The sequence below is a fragment of the Aedes albopictus genome, chromosome 2, assembly GCF_035046485.1.
Source record: "Aedes albopictus strain Foshan chromosome 2, AalbF5, whole genome shotgun sequence".
NCBI lineage: Eukaryota > Metazoa > Arthropoda > Insecta > Diptera > Culicidae > Aedes > Aedes albopictus.
Window position 1 is genome coordinate 115529521 of NC_085137.1, and position 17140 is coordinate 115546660.

Sequence of the window (17140 nt, forward strand, 5' to 3'; positions counted from 1 at the left end):
ATGCTACTCAGCTTTGTTCATACCCCACACTCTTGGGACGAAATTTTTGACTTCCATTCACGTCATGTGTTGTTTGGGGTTCCAGCAGCAATATTACCAAAAATTACACAGAAATAACACGAAAATAAAGACGAATTCCGGATGTAAGGCTGATTGAGAGTAGTATTGCCCACGCAGAACTACACCCCTGGATGAAAAAAAGTATTCCTCTCATCAAATACGGCTCCGAACTTGAACCATTTTGAGTTGGAGAAGTTCAGTAATAGTCAAACCCCGATCGAAAAATGTTGCATATGTAGGGTAAGAGAGCCATCAGTAATCTCACGCTCCCATATTCATCCTATTCGAAATCAAGCGATTACGGTACCGATTGGTTCCGTTCTTTTTTGTTTTCATGCGTGCTCACTTCCAACAAAAAATACAAAAATAAGAAACAAAACAAACAGTGCTTCAATCCTTTGTTTTTCGTAGGATGAAAATTGGAGCCACATGCTTAATTCATTTATTTAGTTAACATCAAATTCATGATAATACTGAATCAACAATTTGCCGCCATAATACTCGATTTGCAGCTGCAGCTCTCCAACGTCGGTCACGCCCAACACTCGCCAGATCACGCTCCACCTGGTCCGCCCATCGTGCTCTCTGCGCCCCACGCCTTCTTGTACCAACCGGATGGTTAGCAAACACCAACTTTGCAGGGTTGTTGTCCGGCAATCTTGCAACATGCCCTGCCCACCGTATCCTTCTGGCATTGGCCACTTTGTGGATGCTGGGTTCGCCGTAAAGTGCAGCGAGCTCGTGGTTTATCCTTCCCCGCCACACACCATTCTCCTGCACACAGCCGAAGATCGTCCTTACCACCCTTCGCTCGAAAACTCCGAGTACTTGCAGGTCCTCCTCGAGCATCGTCCATGTCTCGTGTCCGTAGAGAACCACCGGTCTTATTAACGTCTTGTACATGGTACATTTCGTGCGGGGGTGAATCTTTTTTGACCGCAGTTTCTTCTAGAGCCCATAGTAGGCACGACTTCCACAGATGATGCGCCTTCGTATTTCACGGCTCACATTATTGTCCGCCGTTAGCAAGGAACCGAGGTAGACGAATTCTTCTACCACCTCGAAAGTATCCCCGTCTATCGTAACATTGCTGCCAAGGCTTGTCCTGTCTCGCTCAGTCCCACCTACCAGCATGTACTTTGTCTTAGCCGCATTCACCACCAGTCCGACCTTTGCTGCTTCGCGTTTCAGGCGGGTGTACAGTTCTGCCACCGTTCCAAATGTTCTAGCAATAATATCCATGTCATCCGCAAAACAGACGAATAGGCCGGATTTCGTGAAGATCGTACCCCGGCTGTTGAGCCCGGCTCGTCGCATTACACCTTCCAGGGCGATGTTGAATAGTAGGCAGGAAAGTCCATCACCTTGTCGTAGTCCCCGTCGAGATTTGAATGAACTGGATAGTCCACCCGAAATCCTTACGCTGTTCTGCACACCGTCCATCGTTGCTCTTATAAGTCTGGTAAGCTTCCCGGGAAAGCTGTTCTCGTCCATGATTTTCCATAGCTCTGTGCGGTCGATACTGTCGTATGCCGCTTTGAAGTCAATGAACAAGTGGTGCGATGGGACCTGGTATACACGGCATTTTTGGAGGATTTGTCGTACGATGAAGATCTGGTCCGTTGTCGATGAAACCGGCTTGGTAACTTCCCACGAACTCATTTACTTTAGGTGAAAGACGACGGAAGATGATCTGGGATAGCACTTTGTAGGCGGCATTCAAAATGGTGATCGCTCGAAAGTTCTCACACATTAACTTGTCGCCTTTCTTGTGGATGGGACAGATTATCCCTTCTTCCACTCCTCCGGTAGCTGTTCGGTTTCCCAGATCTTGACTACTAACTGGTGTAGACAGGTGGCCAACTTTTCCGGGCCCATCTTGATGAGTTCTGCTGCGATACCGTCCTTACCAGCCGCTTTGTTGTTTTTGAGCTGGTTGATAGAATCCTTAACTTTCCTCAGCGTGGGAGTTGGTTCGTTCCCGTCCTCTGCTGCACCAACATAGTCATTTCCTCCGCTGCCTTGGTCCTCCGTGTCACATGCTTAATAAGGGAACCAATACCCTATACGATTTTAACGTCTTATACTTGTATCCTGTAAACATGTAGTTCGTGAATAAATGTAATTTTGTGCAGTTTCATTTTACTAAACGTTATGCGTGTGTTCGTGCACCTCGAAGAAACGTCCCACTGTAGCTTTGTGGCACAGTTACGCAGATCCGCCTCTTTCGATCCTAAGCTATGGATGAGCTTCCACGGAACTTCCCGCTCGTGTTGGAGGACTGAGGAGCCCACTACAGTCCACTTTAATTAACCGTCAATCCAAGGACACTTCTCCAACACAGGCTTTGCATTCTAGTACAACCAGAACACCATTCTATTTGACAAAGGCGCTGCAGACTGCTATGGCAGATACGTCACTCTGTCTGATTAAGGCAGAACAGTTCGAATCTCTGTCTCAAACTGTTTGGGGACACATTAAATTCGATATATTCTCTTTTTTTAAGAGAAACAAACGCATGAATGAGCTATGCTATCACATAATGTTATACTTTGAAGTATCATTCCTTCATTTATAACAACTCTCCAAACAACATTAACTTATGTGATTTTCTTCTGTGCCTCCTGAAGAGTTGCACTTACTTACTTTCAGTCATGTGCACCCACGGTGGTGCAGAGGGCCGAATTGAAAGATTTCCATCCTGGGCGTTGCCAGCCATCGCCTTGACCTGTGGTCAGGTCAAATTTCTGTCGACTTGCTTGATTTCGTTGTTGAGGCGGCGTCGCCATGAGCCTCTGGGTCTCCCTCTGCTGCAATGTCCTGCTGGGTTCCAATCTAACGCTTGCTTGCAGATTTCGTTTCCGCCCCTGCGTAGAGTGTGGCCAACCCACCTCCACTTTCGCTCCCGAATTTCTGTCGCTATCGGCTTTTGATGACATCGACGATGGAGCTCCACGTTGGAGATGCAATTGTGAGGCCACCATGCACGAATTATATACCGCCGGCATCTATTGATGAAGACCTGCAGCCGTTCAGTTTTCTCCGCTGATACACACCAGGTTTCACTGGCGTATAGCAGCACAGATTTCACGTTCGAGTTAAAAATTCGGATTTTGGTGCGTCGACTGTGGTTGTTTTTCCATACATTTTTTAAACTCGCAAAAGCAGCTCTCGCCTTCTTGATCCGTGCAACTATGTCAATCTTGGTGCCGCTATCGGCCGCCATTTGGCCACCAAGGTATTGGAAGATTTCAACATTCTCCACGATTGCCCAGCTACCGTAAAGCTGGAAGGGTTGACCGTGTTTACATCCAACGATTTGATGGTAAGACCTGCCGCTGAGCAGCGATTGACAAGATCATCGAGCTTGCTCTGCATATCCCTTTTGTGACGGACCATAAAAGAATGATTATCTCAACTTTTCTCTTATAAACTTAACGTCCTCTAGAATAAAACTTTCTTTACTTCGGCTACTTTATCCACCTATGCACTTTTTGAGGTCAAATTAGGACCAGCACAATTGTGCTGGTCCGTCCTCAAGCCGGTCGATGTTCTCTAAGTAATTGCCTAAAAATTGCCTACTTTTAGGCGTTTTTTGGTACAGAAGATTTATTGTAATTATTAAATCACTGCAAAGTTTTAGTTTGTAGAAATTTAGACGTACAATTTTAAATCTAGGGACACGAGATCAGCTTGACAGGGTATTCAAATCATAGAAATGAATAAAAAGAAAATAATAAGAACAGCAAATCCCTGTTCCAATCTAATTCATGATTTCGATAATATGGAGTAATATTTTTCACCCAAGTATTCAAAGTTCCTTAAAAACCTCGTACAAGCTGATATCGTGTTCCTTGAGTTGAAATTATACGTTTAAGTTTTTGCAAACTATCACTTTGCAGTGATTTAATAATTAAAATCAATCTTCTATACCATTAAACGCCTAAGAATAGGCAATTACCGATGGAACCTGGACCGCCTTGGGGACGGAACAGCACAATTATGCTGGTCCCACTTTGACCACTCAGAAATCTTGTGCTTTTCAACAAAGCACCACTTTTTCTTCGCCGTTTTGCAGAACTACTCTTTTTCTATCGATTTTTATCGCTGCATACCTGGATTAAACAAATATTTATAAAAATACGACAGATAATTTTTTTTCAACTTCTAGGGTGATTGTTTACTTTTTGTTTAACTTATCGTGGCGTTTTTTATAAACAATTCCAATCAAAGCTGAGGCTCAGAAATACAAGTTAGAGTAATAACTCGATCATAAAAATTGTTTACATCACATATTTTGAGGAAAAAACAATTGAAAAAAATGTGTAAAACCAATGCCAAAAAACAGCACGATTGTGCTGGTTCGTCACGAAAGGGATATCAGAGCGCCGTTGAGCTAGAAGAGCAACGTCATCAGCTAGTTCGAAGTAATTTAGGTGCTCCATGGTAATGGGCTGCCACAGCAATCCACATGGTCATTCGCACCTACCAGGATCTCGTCGATTACGATGAGCAACAGTAGCGGTGATAGTATACATCCTTGCCACACTCCAGCAACGACCCGGATGGGATCGGACAATTTGGTCTGTACAGGATTGTCCGTCACCGAATCCTGCTTGCTGCCGTCGGAGAGTTGCGTCAAACTTCTCCTGTATCCGGTTAAGGATCGCTTTGCAGAGGACTTTGGGAACGATACACTGTAAGATGAAGCCCCACCAATTATCGCAAACAGTCAGGTCACTCTTTTTGGATACCTTTACTAAGACGCCTTGCATACAGTCAGCCGGAAATGTCGCGGTTTCCCATATGTTGCAGAATAATTGATGCAGTTATACATTTTTGTTTAACAAATGAATTTTATTCTGAAAATCGAGTCCAACTTGTAACTTTAATATCTCAACAACCATTATTCCGATTAGGTTTATATTTTGCCAGAATATGTATCACTCAAACTGCTGCAGCATGGCAAACACTTTAATGTAATTAAAAACGATACACAGATGTTTTAGAGAAATTTTGTGTTTATCTTTAGTTTTTGGAAATTGAAAAATTGATCTCTCGAAACACTTTGCCACATTTCTATGAAGTTCAATAATTTTAACCCAATTTATTTATGGTTATTATCTGCTAATATAATGTACTGAACAACTAACCAAGGCTGCTCAAATTTGAACTACGCGTTTTCTTTTCATAGCCTTGCAAAGTTGTCCTCTTTATAAAATGAACAGTCCTTACTACGGGGTCAGCTTTGACCATCGCAGCTGATTTGCGATCGACCCCTGGGACCCTGTTCAATTTCATGCTACGTATAACTGTTTCTATCTCCTGCACTGATGGAGCTTCGGTGTTGACACCCGTAATGCGTCGAATCCTTGGCGGATCATGCTGAGGTGTTGATGGCGTGGCCGACACTTGAAAAAGGTTTCCAAAGTGCTCGAACCAGCGTCTCAATTGGTCAGCCGGGTCGGTCAGTAACTGTCCAGACGTGTCTTTCACGGGCATCGTAGCATTCATCTTGGTCCCACTAAGGCGACGGGGGACATCGTAGAGGATACGGCTTTCTCGCCTTCGTCGGCTAGGGAGTCCGCCCGCGCTCTTTCATCTCATCTACATGAGCGCTTCACTTCTTTCTCAAGAGCCGAAGAGCGCTGACGGGCTACGGCTTTGGCTCCTCGTGTTTGCGCTCGCTCCTATCTTCCACCAGGTATCATCTGTGATCCACTGCTTTCTTCGGGTGCGTAGCTCACTCAAGTTATTCTCGCCGGTGGCGATGAAGACGATCTTGATGGCGCTCCATTGATCTTTTACGCTTCCACCTTCTGGAAAATTTGCAACACGGTTCTCTTGCTCCTCGACGAAGGACCATTTCACCGCAGCATCTTCCAGTCGGCGTGTGTTGAACTGGCGCTCGATTTTCTCCTCCTGTCGATGGATCCTGTCAATGAGCAGTTGGATCTCGCCTATTAGGAGATGATGGTCGGGGGCAATGTCGGCGCTACGTTTGTTGCGCACATCAAAAAGGCTCCGTCTCCATTTCCGGATGATGCAGATGTGGTCGATTTGATTTTCCGTGACGCCATCACGGGAAACCCATGTCACTTTGTGCACTGGACGATAAGGTAAGAGCTATCCCCAATCACCATGTCATTGATGCCACAAAACTCTGCAAACAGCTCTCCGTTTTCCCTCATTTCTTCGAGACCATAGCTGGGACTCATGGCGTCCCATGACGTGCTCATAGTTCGAGTTTTGGGAACCTTTCGGTATCTTGTCCACGACAGCATTCAGTTGACTGTGAAAGTTCTCTTTATCTTCGGCAATTCGGCAGCATCGGTTGGCGTGTAACATTGGATCATGGTAGGGTTTCGAACCCGTGTTCCGAATCTGGCTACAATTATCCTCTCATTAATAGGTTCCCACTTCATGAGCGCAGCCATTGAATCAGTTCGTAATCTTTCATTTTCGGTTTCTGTAACTTTTTTTTTTTGGGTTTCGGAAACAGTAGGTTGTTGGCCTAAGGTCCCCTATCTACCGTGGTGGGGCTGCCATCTTAGATATAGCTTCCGGTGGAGGAGCATTTCATACTCAGCCGCTGGATGCCAGAACAGACGCTGTTTGAGCCGCACCTCCTTGGTGAACAGATGCTCGAGACCTCCTCAATCTAGCTGAAGTCAGAAGGACAACAGTATCCAGGCTGCACTACCAGCCAAGCAAACAACTTTTAGCTGGCGGTCTTTGTCATCGCTTGACCCGTGAAAGCATGAGGTAGGATTTTGTGAGGACCAGAGTTATGTTGGACGCTTTCCTTTTCGACTCACCGTTTTGCAGTCCAAGAGTTGAACAAAGTAGCTTATTCTACAGAAAATAAAATCATTGAGTAATAAACGATTTCAGCGCCATCATAAAAGAAGCGATGTCTCCGGTTCGCGATGGTGGTTCGTTCGATGGATGGATTTATTTGCGTTTTCCGGTCACGTTGCCACGCTTTATGTGCGGTGTGCGCTTGAAGGATGCCGCCGCGCCGGTGGTCGCCTCTGTCTGTCCGCCCGCATGCACACAATCCACCGTATTGAGCGAGCACACGCAGGAAATCAACCGAATACCCAATACCTCGAATGAAATAATATAGTACAGCACATACAGTGTGCTTGGGCTTGGCCGAGGCAGGATCGATGTGCGCCACACGGTTGGTGATACTCTTGCGGTAGCCGTATTTTTTGCACCGCTTTCCAACAGTAAACCAATTCCGGTGGTACGTGATTTTGACGGTCCTGACGACAATCTACGATCGGACGGGCTCTGGCACTGGTGGTGTACCTCACCATCGTATATGTCTGTCGAACCACGTGACGATTATGGTGTGCATTTCCAGGGAAAGATTTTTATCGGCCTTTTCTGTTTTCAAGTCCTTCAGAGGAAGTCCTGCGGAAATGAATGAAATCTTTTCGAGCACACAATGTGTATTCAACCGTAAATTGACGGCCCCCCTTAATCGACTGCTGATGGTTATTAATCCTTCCACTACTGGACACCGACATGGTTCATCTCCAACGCCGGTCCGACGAATATGTTCACACATAACCACATTCGCCATTCAATGTCTCCTCCGCACAGGTGATAAAATAAACGATAAAGCCATTAGGGCTCTCATCCGGAAAGATCCATTTGAGAAAAGTGTGTATGTGCGTGCTTGCCACTAGTATGCGATGAGAAAGGAAGTTGTGAACCATTGCGTGTCAGGAAACGGATTAAAAATGCCAACACAGTTGTCGGTCTGTTTCGGGGTGAAACAACGTTGTTTCTCCCACGATAATTTTGGTTAAGCTTTACGATAATAGCCTTACCGACAGTAACTGGTCATCGCATCAAGAAGATAATGGATTTGCAAAGTAGTCTGCTGTTTTCGACTCATACCCTTGGCCAGTGGGGAACATATATTCAAGATAAATGCCTTTGAATTTAAATGTGCTGTGATATAAATGTTTGTTTGTTGAGTGTTGAAGAAGGTACGTAGAAGAAGATGGATCAATGCACGTGTCCAATGTCCACCCAATTGGCATATACTCATTTTTCGTAACGTTGTTGTCTTTTCTCTTTCATGTATTTTCAACAACACAGTGACTCAAAGTTTTACTCAAACAGTATCAAATTAGGTAAGAAATCAGAATCCTGTTTACACCATTTCGTTGCAAAAACGGGGAAATTTTTCAACTAATAATACAAAAACCTAACTCACTTCTTTAAATATAGTACTCCACCAAACGTGCCATATTTGTAGAATGTCACAACGAATTTTTCTAACACCAAAATCGCAGTCACCCTGCTCCAATATCTTTGATTGACCGCAACCCACACGGAAGCCACAGCTCTTTGAATTTCAACGTTGATTTCGAAGAAAACCAATTCACTCACATCACTTCCTTGTACTCCGGGTGGAGCCGTTTCCCATCAGAGCCAGCACCACACAAACCACGGCACTTTCACCGTAGTGTGGCGGTTTGGAAAATTAGGTTAGAAAAGCCAGTCTGCGGTCACGGAGCTGAGCTCTACATCGCCGATCACTACAGGCATTTCCTTTTGATGAACAATTTCAACATCACCATCTGATATGGTAGATGTAGATAGTCTTCGTCTTGGCACCGGCTATACCTCGTGTTGTCCCCAATGTTTAACCTGCGAGAAATTCTGTCACCGTGATGTGATGAAAATTTGCTTGAATCTTTAAAGAGAAAAAAAAAACATGAAATCAACAGCTGCTTCATTTCTTCAGAGCTATACCCTTAACCCTGACATTGTTTCCCACGATGGTACACGCGCGCAAGGGTGGCACTTAATTCCGGGTGCCACAGGCTGTCATGACCCCGGAAAAGTTATTAAGTTGACTCATCGTTGTCCTCGTCGTCGTTTTTCCGCTATTCTCAGATCACCGTCCCGGAACGACAACAATGATAACGGCTCCCTGCTTGGTGCCAGGAAAGCGCTTTCCGATGATACCCATTACCCATCCGCTACATACAGCCTATTTCTACGGGCTAGACATTGTTTCTTTCACCGGGGAAAAAAACGATTACCGGAAACGGATGAAAGTAAGAATAATGGGGACCAAATGAACGAGGGGCGCCAAGCCGACATGTTGCAAGGTGATAACGGGTGGTGACAGAAAAATATGAAAATAATAAAATTTAATCAAGTCGTCGACAAATTTCAAAAATTTTCACAAGAAAATTCACTGTGATATTGAGAATGTAATTCATTCCCACTTGAATTGATAATACATTCAAATTTTATATTTTCTGATAATAATTAGAAACCTTCCAAATTTTTCTTAGGAAACTCTTCTTGACTCTTCATAATTTTCATACACTTAGAATAAATTACACATTAAATTTAAAAGTTCTGCACTTACATTATGACCAGTTGCTTATACACTTTTAAACAACATGCAGCCGTATTAAATCTTTGTCGATTTAATTATGATGGAACTTATGTACGTCGCTTTGTTCTTCAATCGTCCGGCGAATGAATTATACATTTGTACGAATAATACAACCATGCAAAACTTTAATACACTCAAACCTCCATTTAGGTAGAACCTATTTACTTAGAATCTACTTAGGTCCCTCCATTTTGGTAACGTTACATAAATGGAATTTGACTACGTTCAGAGCAGTTGGGTTACTAAAGATTGGTGATAAAGTTGATTTAAGGAAAAAAAAAAAACAGATTAATTCACCTAGTGGTGATAGTGCCTTTCTCTTCGAATATGTACTCATGATCTTTCCGTCGATGCAATCAATCTTGCTCAAGAGACAGTGATCAGCACCAAACCTTTGTGCTTTGGTAACGGACGAGAAGGAGGAAATTCTTATAACAGCGATCTGAGACTGCACCTACGAATTCCTGAATCCTGAGAATACCTTATTTAGAAAAGCAAGAATTCTGTCAAGGTCCTCATTGAATTGGGGCACTTATTCTGACGTTATGTTCAACGTATAGGCAGAGCTAAATATATCAGTTCTCTCAGATGACTGCTTGACCACCTTCACTGGAGGCCGATCCATTCCAAGATGCCAATTACAAGCTAGGATTTACCTTTTTCACAGATCACTTTGAGGTATTCGACAAAATTTTGTCTGCACACTAAGGATATATTTTAATATCATCTCTTATGTAGTCTGAGCCTATTTTGTTGCTTACCGTTCATTAGTTTTTCGAAATGTCACGATTTGGTGTGTTCCATGCATGAGTTTGATATACTATATATTTGGCCACTTTCGACGAGACACCCGGAAATAATTCCGGAACATTACCGGCATATTTAAATGTGGTATGAGCTTATGTAAATGCTGACTGTTAATCAGGTGAACCGGAACTAAAAACACTACCGGTAGTAACTTCTGTGCACTGTGCCTATTTTCTTATCATCCATGCATACTGACAAAAAAGCGATTTAATGTGTCACATGCATGGGTTTGGTTCACTTTTAGATTTGGCCACTTTCGACGGGACACCCGGAATCGGTACCGGTATGCTACTGGTTCAGATATGGTCTGAGACTATTCTCCTGCTTACCGTTCATCAGGTTATAGAAAAAGTGGCGATTTGATGTGTCGCATGCATGGATTATGTTCACTTTTATATTTGGCCACGTACACACCAAAATTTTTGAAATGCTTCCAGCACGCCAAAAATCAGCAAAAGAAATTGCTGAATTTCAGCAACTTTTTCGCTGAATTTCAGCATAACTTTGCTGATCAACTGTCAAAATTGCTGGATGGTTCAGCAAGTTGAAAAATAATTGCTGATACTCAGTAATTTGTATTGCTGAATGCAATCAGCACGCCGAAAATCAGCAAAGTTTGCTGATTACCAGCAAAAATATTTTGCAGTGTACGGCAGGACACCCGGAACCAGTTCCAGAACACTACCGGTTCAGATATCGTCTGCGACTATTTTCCTGCTTACCGTTCATCAGATAATCGAAAATGCCGCGGTTTGATGGGTCGCATGCATGGTTTGCTGCAATTTCATATCTGGCCACTTCCTGGGGTACCGGTCCGGAACACCTACACGCAAATAAATCCGTTCCTAAAACTGTCCACATCTAGTCACGAATCCCGGATCGAGCGAGAACTTAACTTACAAATATACACCGTGATTTAAAATCACGATAAGGGGCTGTTCATAAACCACGTAGACCAAAATTTGGTCATCTCAGACCCCCCCCCTCCCCCCTCGTAGACTTTTGTCCATAAAAAAATTTTGAAATTTGTATGGAGCGTAGACTTTGGCCAGACCCCCCCTCCCCCCAAAAAGTCTACGTGGTTTATGAATGGCCCCTAACGAGAAATCTGTTCCCCGCCTTGCACGTAACGTCTGAGTAACGCCTGACGAACAACAATTGCAGAACAAAAGTCACAAGAACGCGATCTGTGTTCCAAAAGCTGTGATTCTAATTCACGGCGTCTGGAACATAGTTCATGGTCTGCAACAGGTTGACAGGACCAACAGAACAAAAATCACGGATTCAAGAATTGTGTTCTTATAGCCGTGATTTCAATCACGGGTCTGAGAACATAGTTCATGATCTGTGAAAAAACGCTGTGCGCTTCCTGAACCAAAACCATGCAATTGGAAATTCGTTCCCGAAGTCATTCATCATAACAAATATTAAAAATTGTTCGTTTTCCGTGATATTTTATTAGAAGGTGACCATAATATCTTAATAATAGTCTTGAATCGAGGAGGCAAAATGAGTTCACAAACGGTTTAAATCCCACAATCGCCTGAACTGTTCCATACCAGCATCATCTAACTGAAAAAAAAGCAAAACTGCCGGGCATAGGGCAGACTGGCTTCATCCGTTTCTGGAAATCATAAAGCAGGTGCAAAGTCTTCGGTGGACTTTCTTGAGGAAAAAGAGGTGGCTGTTCGCAGTATACTCCCACGTACGCGAAGATCAATTTTCAACATTTTCACTGCATTATTCAGATCAATGGTTCAATAGCTTTCACAATACAACTTTACAAAAACGTATAACGGCAAACAATGTTCAATGTTCATCTTATGTGGTTGTTGTTCAAAAGAAATTTCAGCTCAGATCTCCTTTTTGCGATTCGATGAGTCTGCCAGAATACTTTGCCAACGACGTGCGTAGGAGTTAGATTTTTTTCTAGATGAAAGTTCACAGATCTAGAATGAAATAATTACAAGTTATATGGGCAAAATCCTTCAAAATACGCTTACCACTTCTGTTTGCTAATGACCCGTTTTATTTTTATTTTTCTTTATCGATGCGTTACAAAAAGTGACAGCTACACGTAGTCGTGAATTTTGTTCCCGTTATCGAGCACAAAATCACGGGTATGGACTTTCATTATCACAAAAACAGGAACTCTGTTCTTGCATTCAGAATCGTAACGAGTTTGTTGATGACAGAGAACAGATGTGATCTTTTGTCCCTGCTTTCGAGAACAAGTTCTCAGATATGAGTTGCAACAAATCACGAAAGCAAGAACTTAATCACGAAACCCAGCTGACTGACTGTTCCAGTTGCCATGATTTTTTGTTCACATAAACCAGAACGGCTTTTTAAGCGTGTAATAATGGCCATAACTTCGGAACGGCTGGACCGATCTAAGCCATTTTCAATAGGAAATAATGGGACAATATACCCCATCGAATGAACCATCGGTAGTTGCAATCGATTCGACATCGACATACACACATACATCATCTCAACTAGTCGAGCTGAGTCTTCGACCACCTTCAACGACACCACGTTCACGCTGTGTATCGCAAGCGTGCATTTTTCATAATGCTTGTACTCAGTATACGACGCGATTGCTCCCGGGTTAAGAGTAAAAGGGGCGTTTACGGCGTATATGAGGATTAAAAGTTTGAGAGTATACGTGATCTTCCTCGAGTTTAGGCCATCTAATCTACAAGCAGTGATCTATTGGAGCATTATGAATGAAATTAATGCTTACACAGCCTCATGCAATTAGAGTTTGCAACTTGGCCCACAAACCAGACGCTTTCAACAATATTTTGCTGAACTTTACCGAGCTGAAGAGTTCAGAAAAAAAAAATTCCTAAACTATCAGCAAAGTTTGCTGAATTTCACCAAACTGTTTCTGATGATCAGCAGAGTTTACTAAACAAATCAGCAAATTGTGACTGAATTGCAGTAAATTTAATACTGAAACCTTCAGCTCGACAAAATTCAGCAAAATTTTGCTGAAACCCTCAATCAATTTGGTGTGCGTGGCAGGTATTTTGGCCCACCTTAACAATTTTATTACATTTATCATATAATCTCTACAAAATCTTGTCAAATTATCATTAGAACTTCCGATAATCATTTGCCAAGATTTTGTAGATATTATATAATAAATTTATTAAAACTCTCAAAATACTCTCCCCGGGGCCAAAATACGTCCACTACCCTATATATTGTCAAGTGGTGAGTTCATTGTCAGTTTGAGGATTTTCAAGAACTTCCTTTAGTATAGATCATCGAATCTACTAACGTATTTGGTCGTTTCTAAAAGCTCAAAGGGGCTGTCAATAAACCACGTGGTCCTCAACTAATTAAACGGCTTGAAAGGCCTCTTAAACTCCCAGTAAATCTCGGTGAAATTCACCGAGAGTAGGCATCTGAAGTTCCCTAAAACCCCTCTGAAAACTTCTGCCCTGAAACGTACTGAAACGCCCTGAAACGCCTCTGAAACCCCCATGAAACCTTCTTGAAAATCCGTTGAGAGCTTCTGAAGCACCTAAAACCCCTCTGGAACCACCTGAAATGCCTTATAAATCTTTAAAGCGCCTATAAAGCTCCCGACGACATCTGCATGAAATTCACCTGAGAGCCTCTGATGACCCCAAAATCCCTCTGAAACTTTATGAAACGCCCTGAAACGCATTCAAACGCCTTGAAACGTATTGAAATGCCTTGATATGATTTGGGACGCTTCTGAAACCCCCATACAACTTCCGTGAAATTTTTTTGCTGTGTACAACCGCTCCGAAACCTCTTCAAACGCCCTGAAACGTATTGAAACGCCTCCGAAATCTTCAGTAAAATCTCCGTGAAACTCACCTGATAGCCTCTGCACTGATAATTCTTTTTCGTAAAACCTCAACCAATATGTTTCGGAAAATCAGTTTTCGTAAATTGAGAGCAATTTGCGTAATAATGTACGGTCCCCATTTGTACTACACAGCAAAAAAATTCTTGTGATATCACATCACTTTCGTTGCACATCAGTCGCGTCGTAAAAGTGATGTACAAATTACAACCTTTCCAAACAGCAAATTAGCCGCCGTAGCTTGAAAGTGAGTCTAGCAATCGCTAGAACCGGAACGACAGATGAATCATATATAAGTAAAATATCGGCATGGATTCGTACACGGATCCGCTGATTGTGAGGCATATCCCTAACCTCTCGGCTATTTCACCGAGTTAGACGGTAGGTATATATATGATACTGCTTCTAGGTATCTGCAGGAATGGGTTTGTTGACACTTTCCGGTGCCAACTACGGTGCACATGGTGAGTGTGATAATTGTTGGAAAACGATGTATCCGAGTGAGATTACATTCGGAAATGGATACATCGCCAGAAATTACGCGCCTAGAAATTACAAAATTATTTGCTGTGTACCATGCTGACACAATACAAATGGAGTTGCATTATGTACGAAAACAGATTATACTCGGACGCCGTAGAGTGAATACATACTCGAAAGTGCTGGTCAAGTATTAAACGGTTGCTCACACTTTAAGTGATATTTTTTGCATTGTTCAAGCGGAATCTATTCAGTGAATAGATAGAAAATGGAAACCAGAAAGAACACGTTGAAATTAGCTTTTGCGCAGGGTGCCAAGATGCAAACCCAACTAACAATCACTCATTTAACAGGCACCTTGACAGGCACCATTATGACGAATTAATTCAGCATAATGTTGAATAACAATTTAATTATTTTCACGTAAAACCTATGTTCGGGTTTTGTTCACACAAATTTTAAGAAGTTATAAAGCATCATGTTGTGCAAAAACTTAACTTTTTGTTGTTCAAAGTGTTTTACAAATGACAAGAAAGTTGTTATTAAGCTTTGGCAAAAATGACTGAAAATAAATAAAATGCAAAAATGTTGAACTCTCACGAGAGTAATTATTTGCTCTCATGTTGAGAACACCTATTATGAAATAAGAATTACATATAAAATTACCTAAATCCGGATTAGAACTCGAGACCTGTAGATTACCAGCCGCATGGCTTCCTAGAGATGGTGAGGTGCAGCACCCAAAGCAAAACATAATCTTCTCATGACTCAATAATGATCACTCCTGAACTTGTGTTCAGCAGTGGTGAATTAGCACCGCACGTGGTAATCAACTGAACAACTCAACAGCTGTTCAGCCCAAAACACGTGTTTTCCATTCTGATTTCGCTGTCAGTATTTTTATCGCACGGTGAGAAAACTTGTATCTAATGCGGCCAAAAAGTGTTGGCCCTTATTGAAGATATTGTTTCCAGACGAACTAATTGCGATATGAATATGTTTTTATTTTTATTATTAAATATCGATCTTTAAAAATGTATGACAATATGTGGTGTGGTATGGTCTTGGACATGGTGCATTCACAGCATCTGTTCAAGTAATCTACACATGCTCAGTCGAAGATTCGTTAAGCAATTTTTTATTTATACTTTTGTCATGGAATCTTGATATTATGTTCAATAAATAGTGCATAAGGATGTTTAGGGATACTTGAAATGTATCGATTTCTGAATGCTGTTTGGTTATCTAGGTAACTGTGGGAACAATATTTGTAAGGGGGATCTTGAGGGGGCCACCACATTCCCAGCTTCAGCGCCAGACGATGGTATCGTCTGCTAGGAATTGCGGATCGAATTGCCCAGCTAGCTGTTGTTTCAAGCCCACAACAAGATCAACCGGTACCATTAAAACCCCAACTAACTCAGTAGACCGAATCACCTAAAGCCCAATTCAATTTCAAGAACTTTCTTATTAATTACACTAGTTTACAAAATAAAACGAAAGTCGTGAACTTCTGTCAACGACCAAAATTTTTGAAGCATAATTTAGCGCTGATTTCGAAACCGTGCTTCAAAAAATTTAAAGTAGAACATTTTTTAAGTTTTAGCTCAATATTGAGTTTTACAACTTTTTAAAATATGGAATTTAATAAAATTCAAATATCTTGCGTTTTGTTCAACCAATTTTGAATATTTTTCCATAAATTAAAAGCTGAATATAATACCATTCGATCATCTGTATGCAGGTTTCGCGTCAGATTGATGAAATTCAAGATATTGGCGAGTTTTAGGGACGATCTCCTTAAATTTTAGCAAATTTTCCAAGAATAGATGAAGAAATGTATTTTTTTTTTCAATAAGAAAAAAACAATTTAAAAATTCTTTCTCAACGTTTATTTGACATATCATATGTAGGCGAGTTACAGTAAAAATTTCAGCTCAATCGGAGCATTGATTACGGAGAATGAGATGTTTGAAGTGAGCGACCTTGCTAAAAAATAGAACAAAAATCGATTTCAAATCATCAACCTTGTGTGGAAAGTCGAAAAAAATTCCGCTCTACTGTAATTTTTTTCCTTCGCGTTTTCGAACTCAGGGCATGATTCTACACCAAAAACGATCATCAGCTTACCGAGTTCAAAAATGCTGTAAACTAGTGTTAGTTAAAAGGTTTCGTTCATAGTTAGAAATAAGCGTTAAAGTTTATTGAAGAAGCAACAAATTGTGTTCTAGCAATTTGGGGAAAAATCGCAACTACTTTCTAGGTTGCATTACGAGAACAAAATTTATTATAAAAAATTTAATTTATTCCAAGGGTGTTTCATTTCCAATTTGTTCCTAACAGGCCTACGAGCGCTTTTGGGTCTCTGAGAACATTAATAAAAAGATCTTGGATCTCTGGCCCTACTGTGCGGTCACTCTTACCTGATAGTGTGTAATCTCTTGTTGAGTCGATTAGAGAATCAGTGAGAGGATAATACAAGCATGGTTGGGTATAATACTACTTATTCG

General features: G+C 41.8%; 1 protein-coding gene across 1 annotated transcript in view; it reads right to left on the bottom strand.

Moving 5' to 3' along the window:
- Positions 1-498: 498 nt before the first annotated feature.
- Positions 499-17140, bottom strand: part of LOC134289040 (uncharacterized) — a 112435-nt gene continuing 95793 nt past the window's right edge. The window contains exon 2 of the mRNA XM_062855039.1: positions 499-718. Coding sequence (XP_062711023.1) covers positions 680-718 — 39 coding nt within the window. The 3' untranslated portion in view covers positions 499-679. The remainder of the gene's footprint in view (positions 719-17140) is intronic.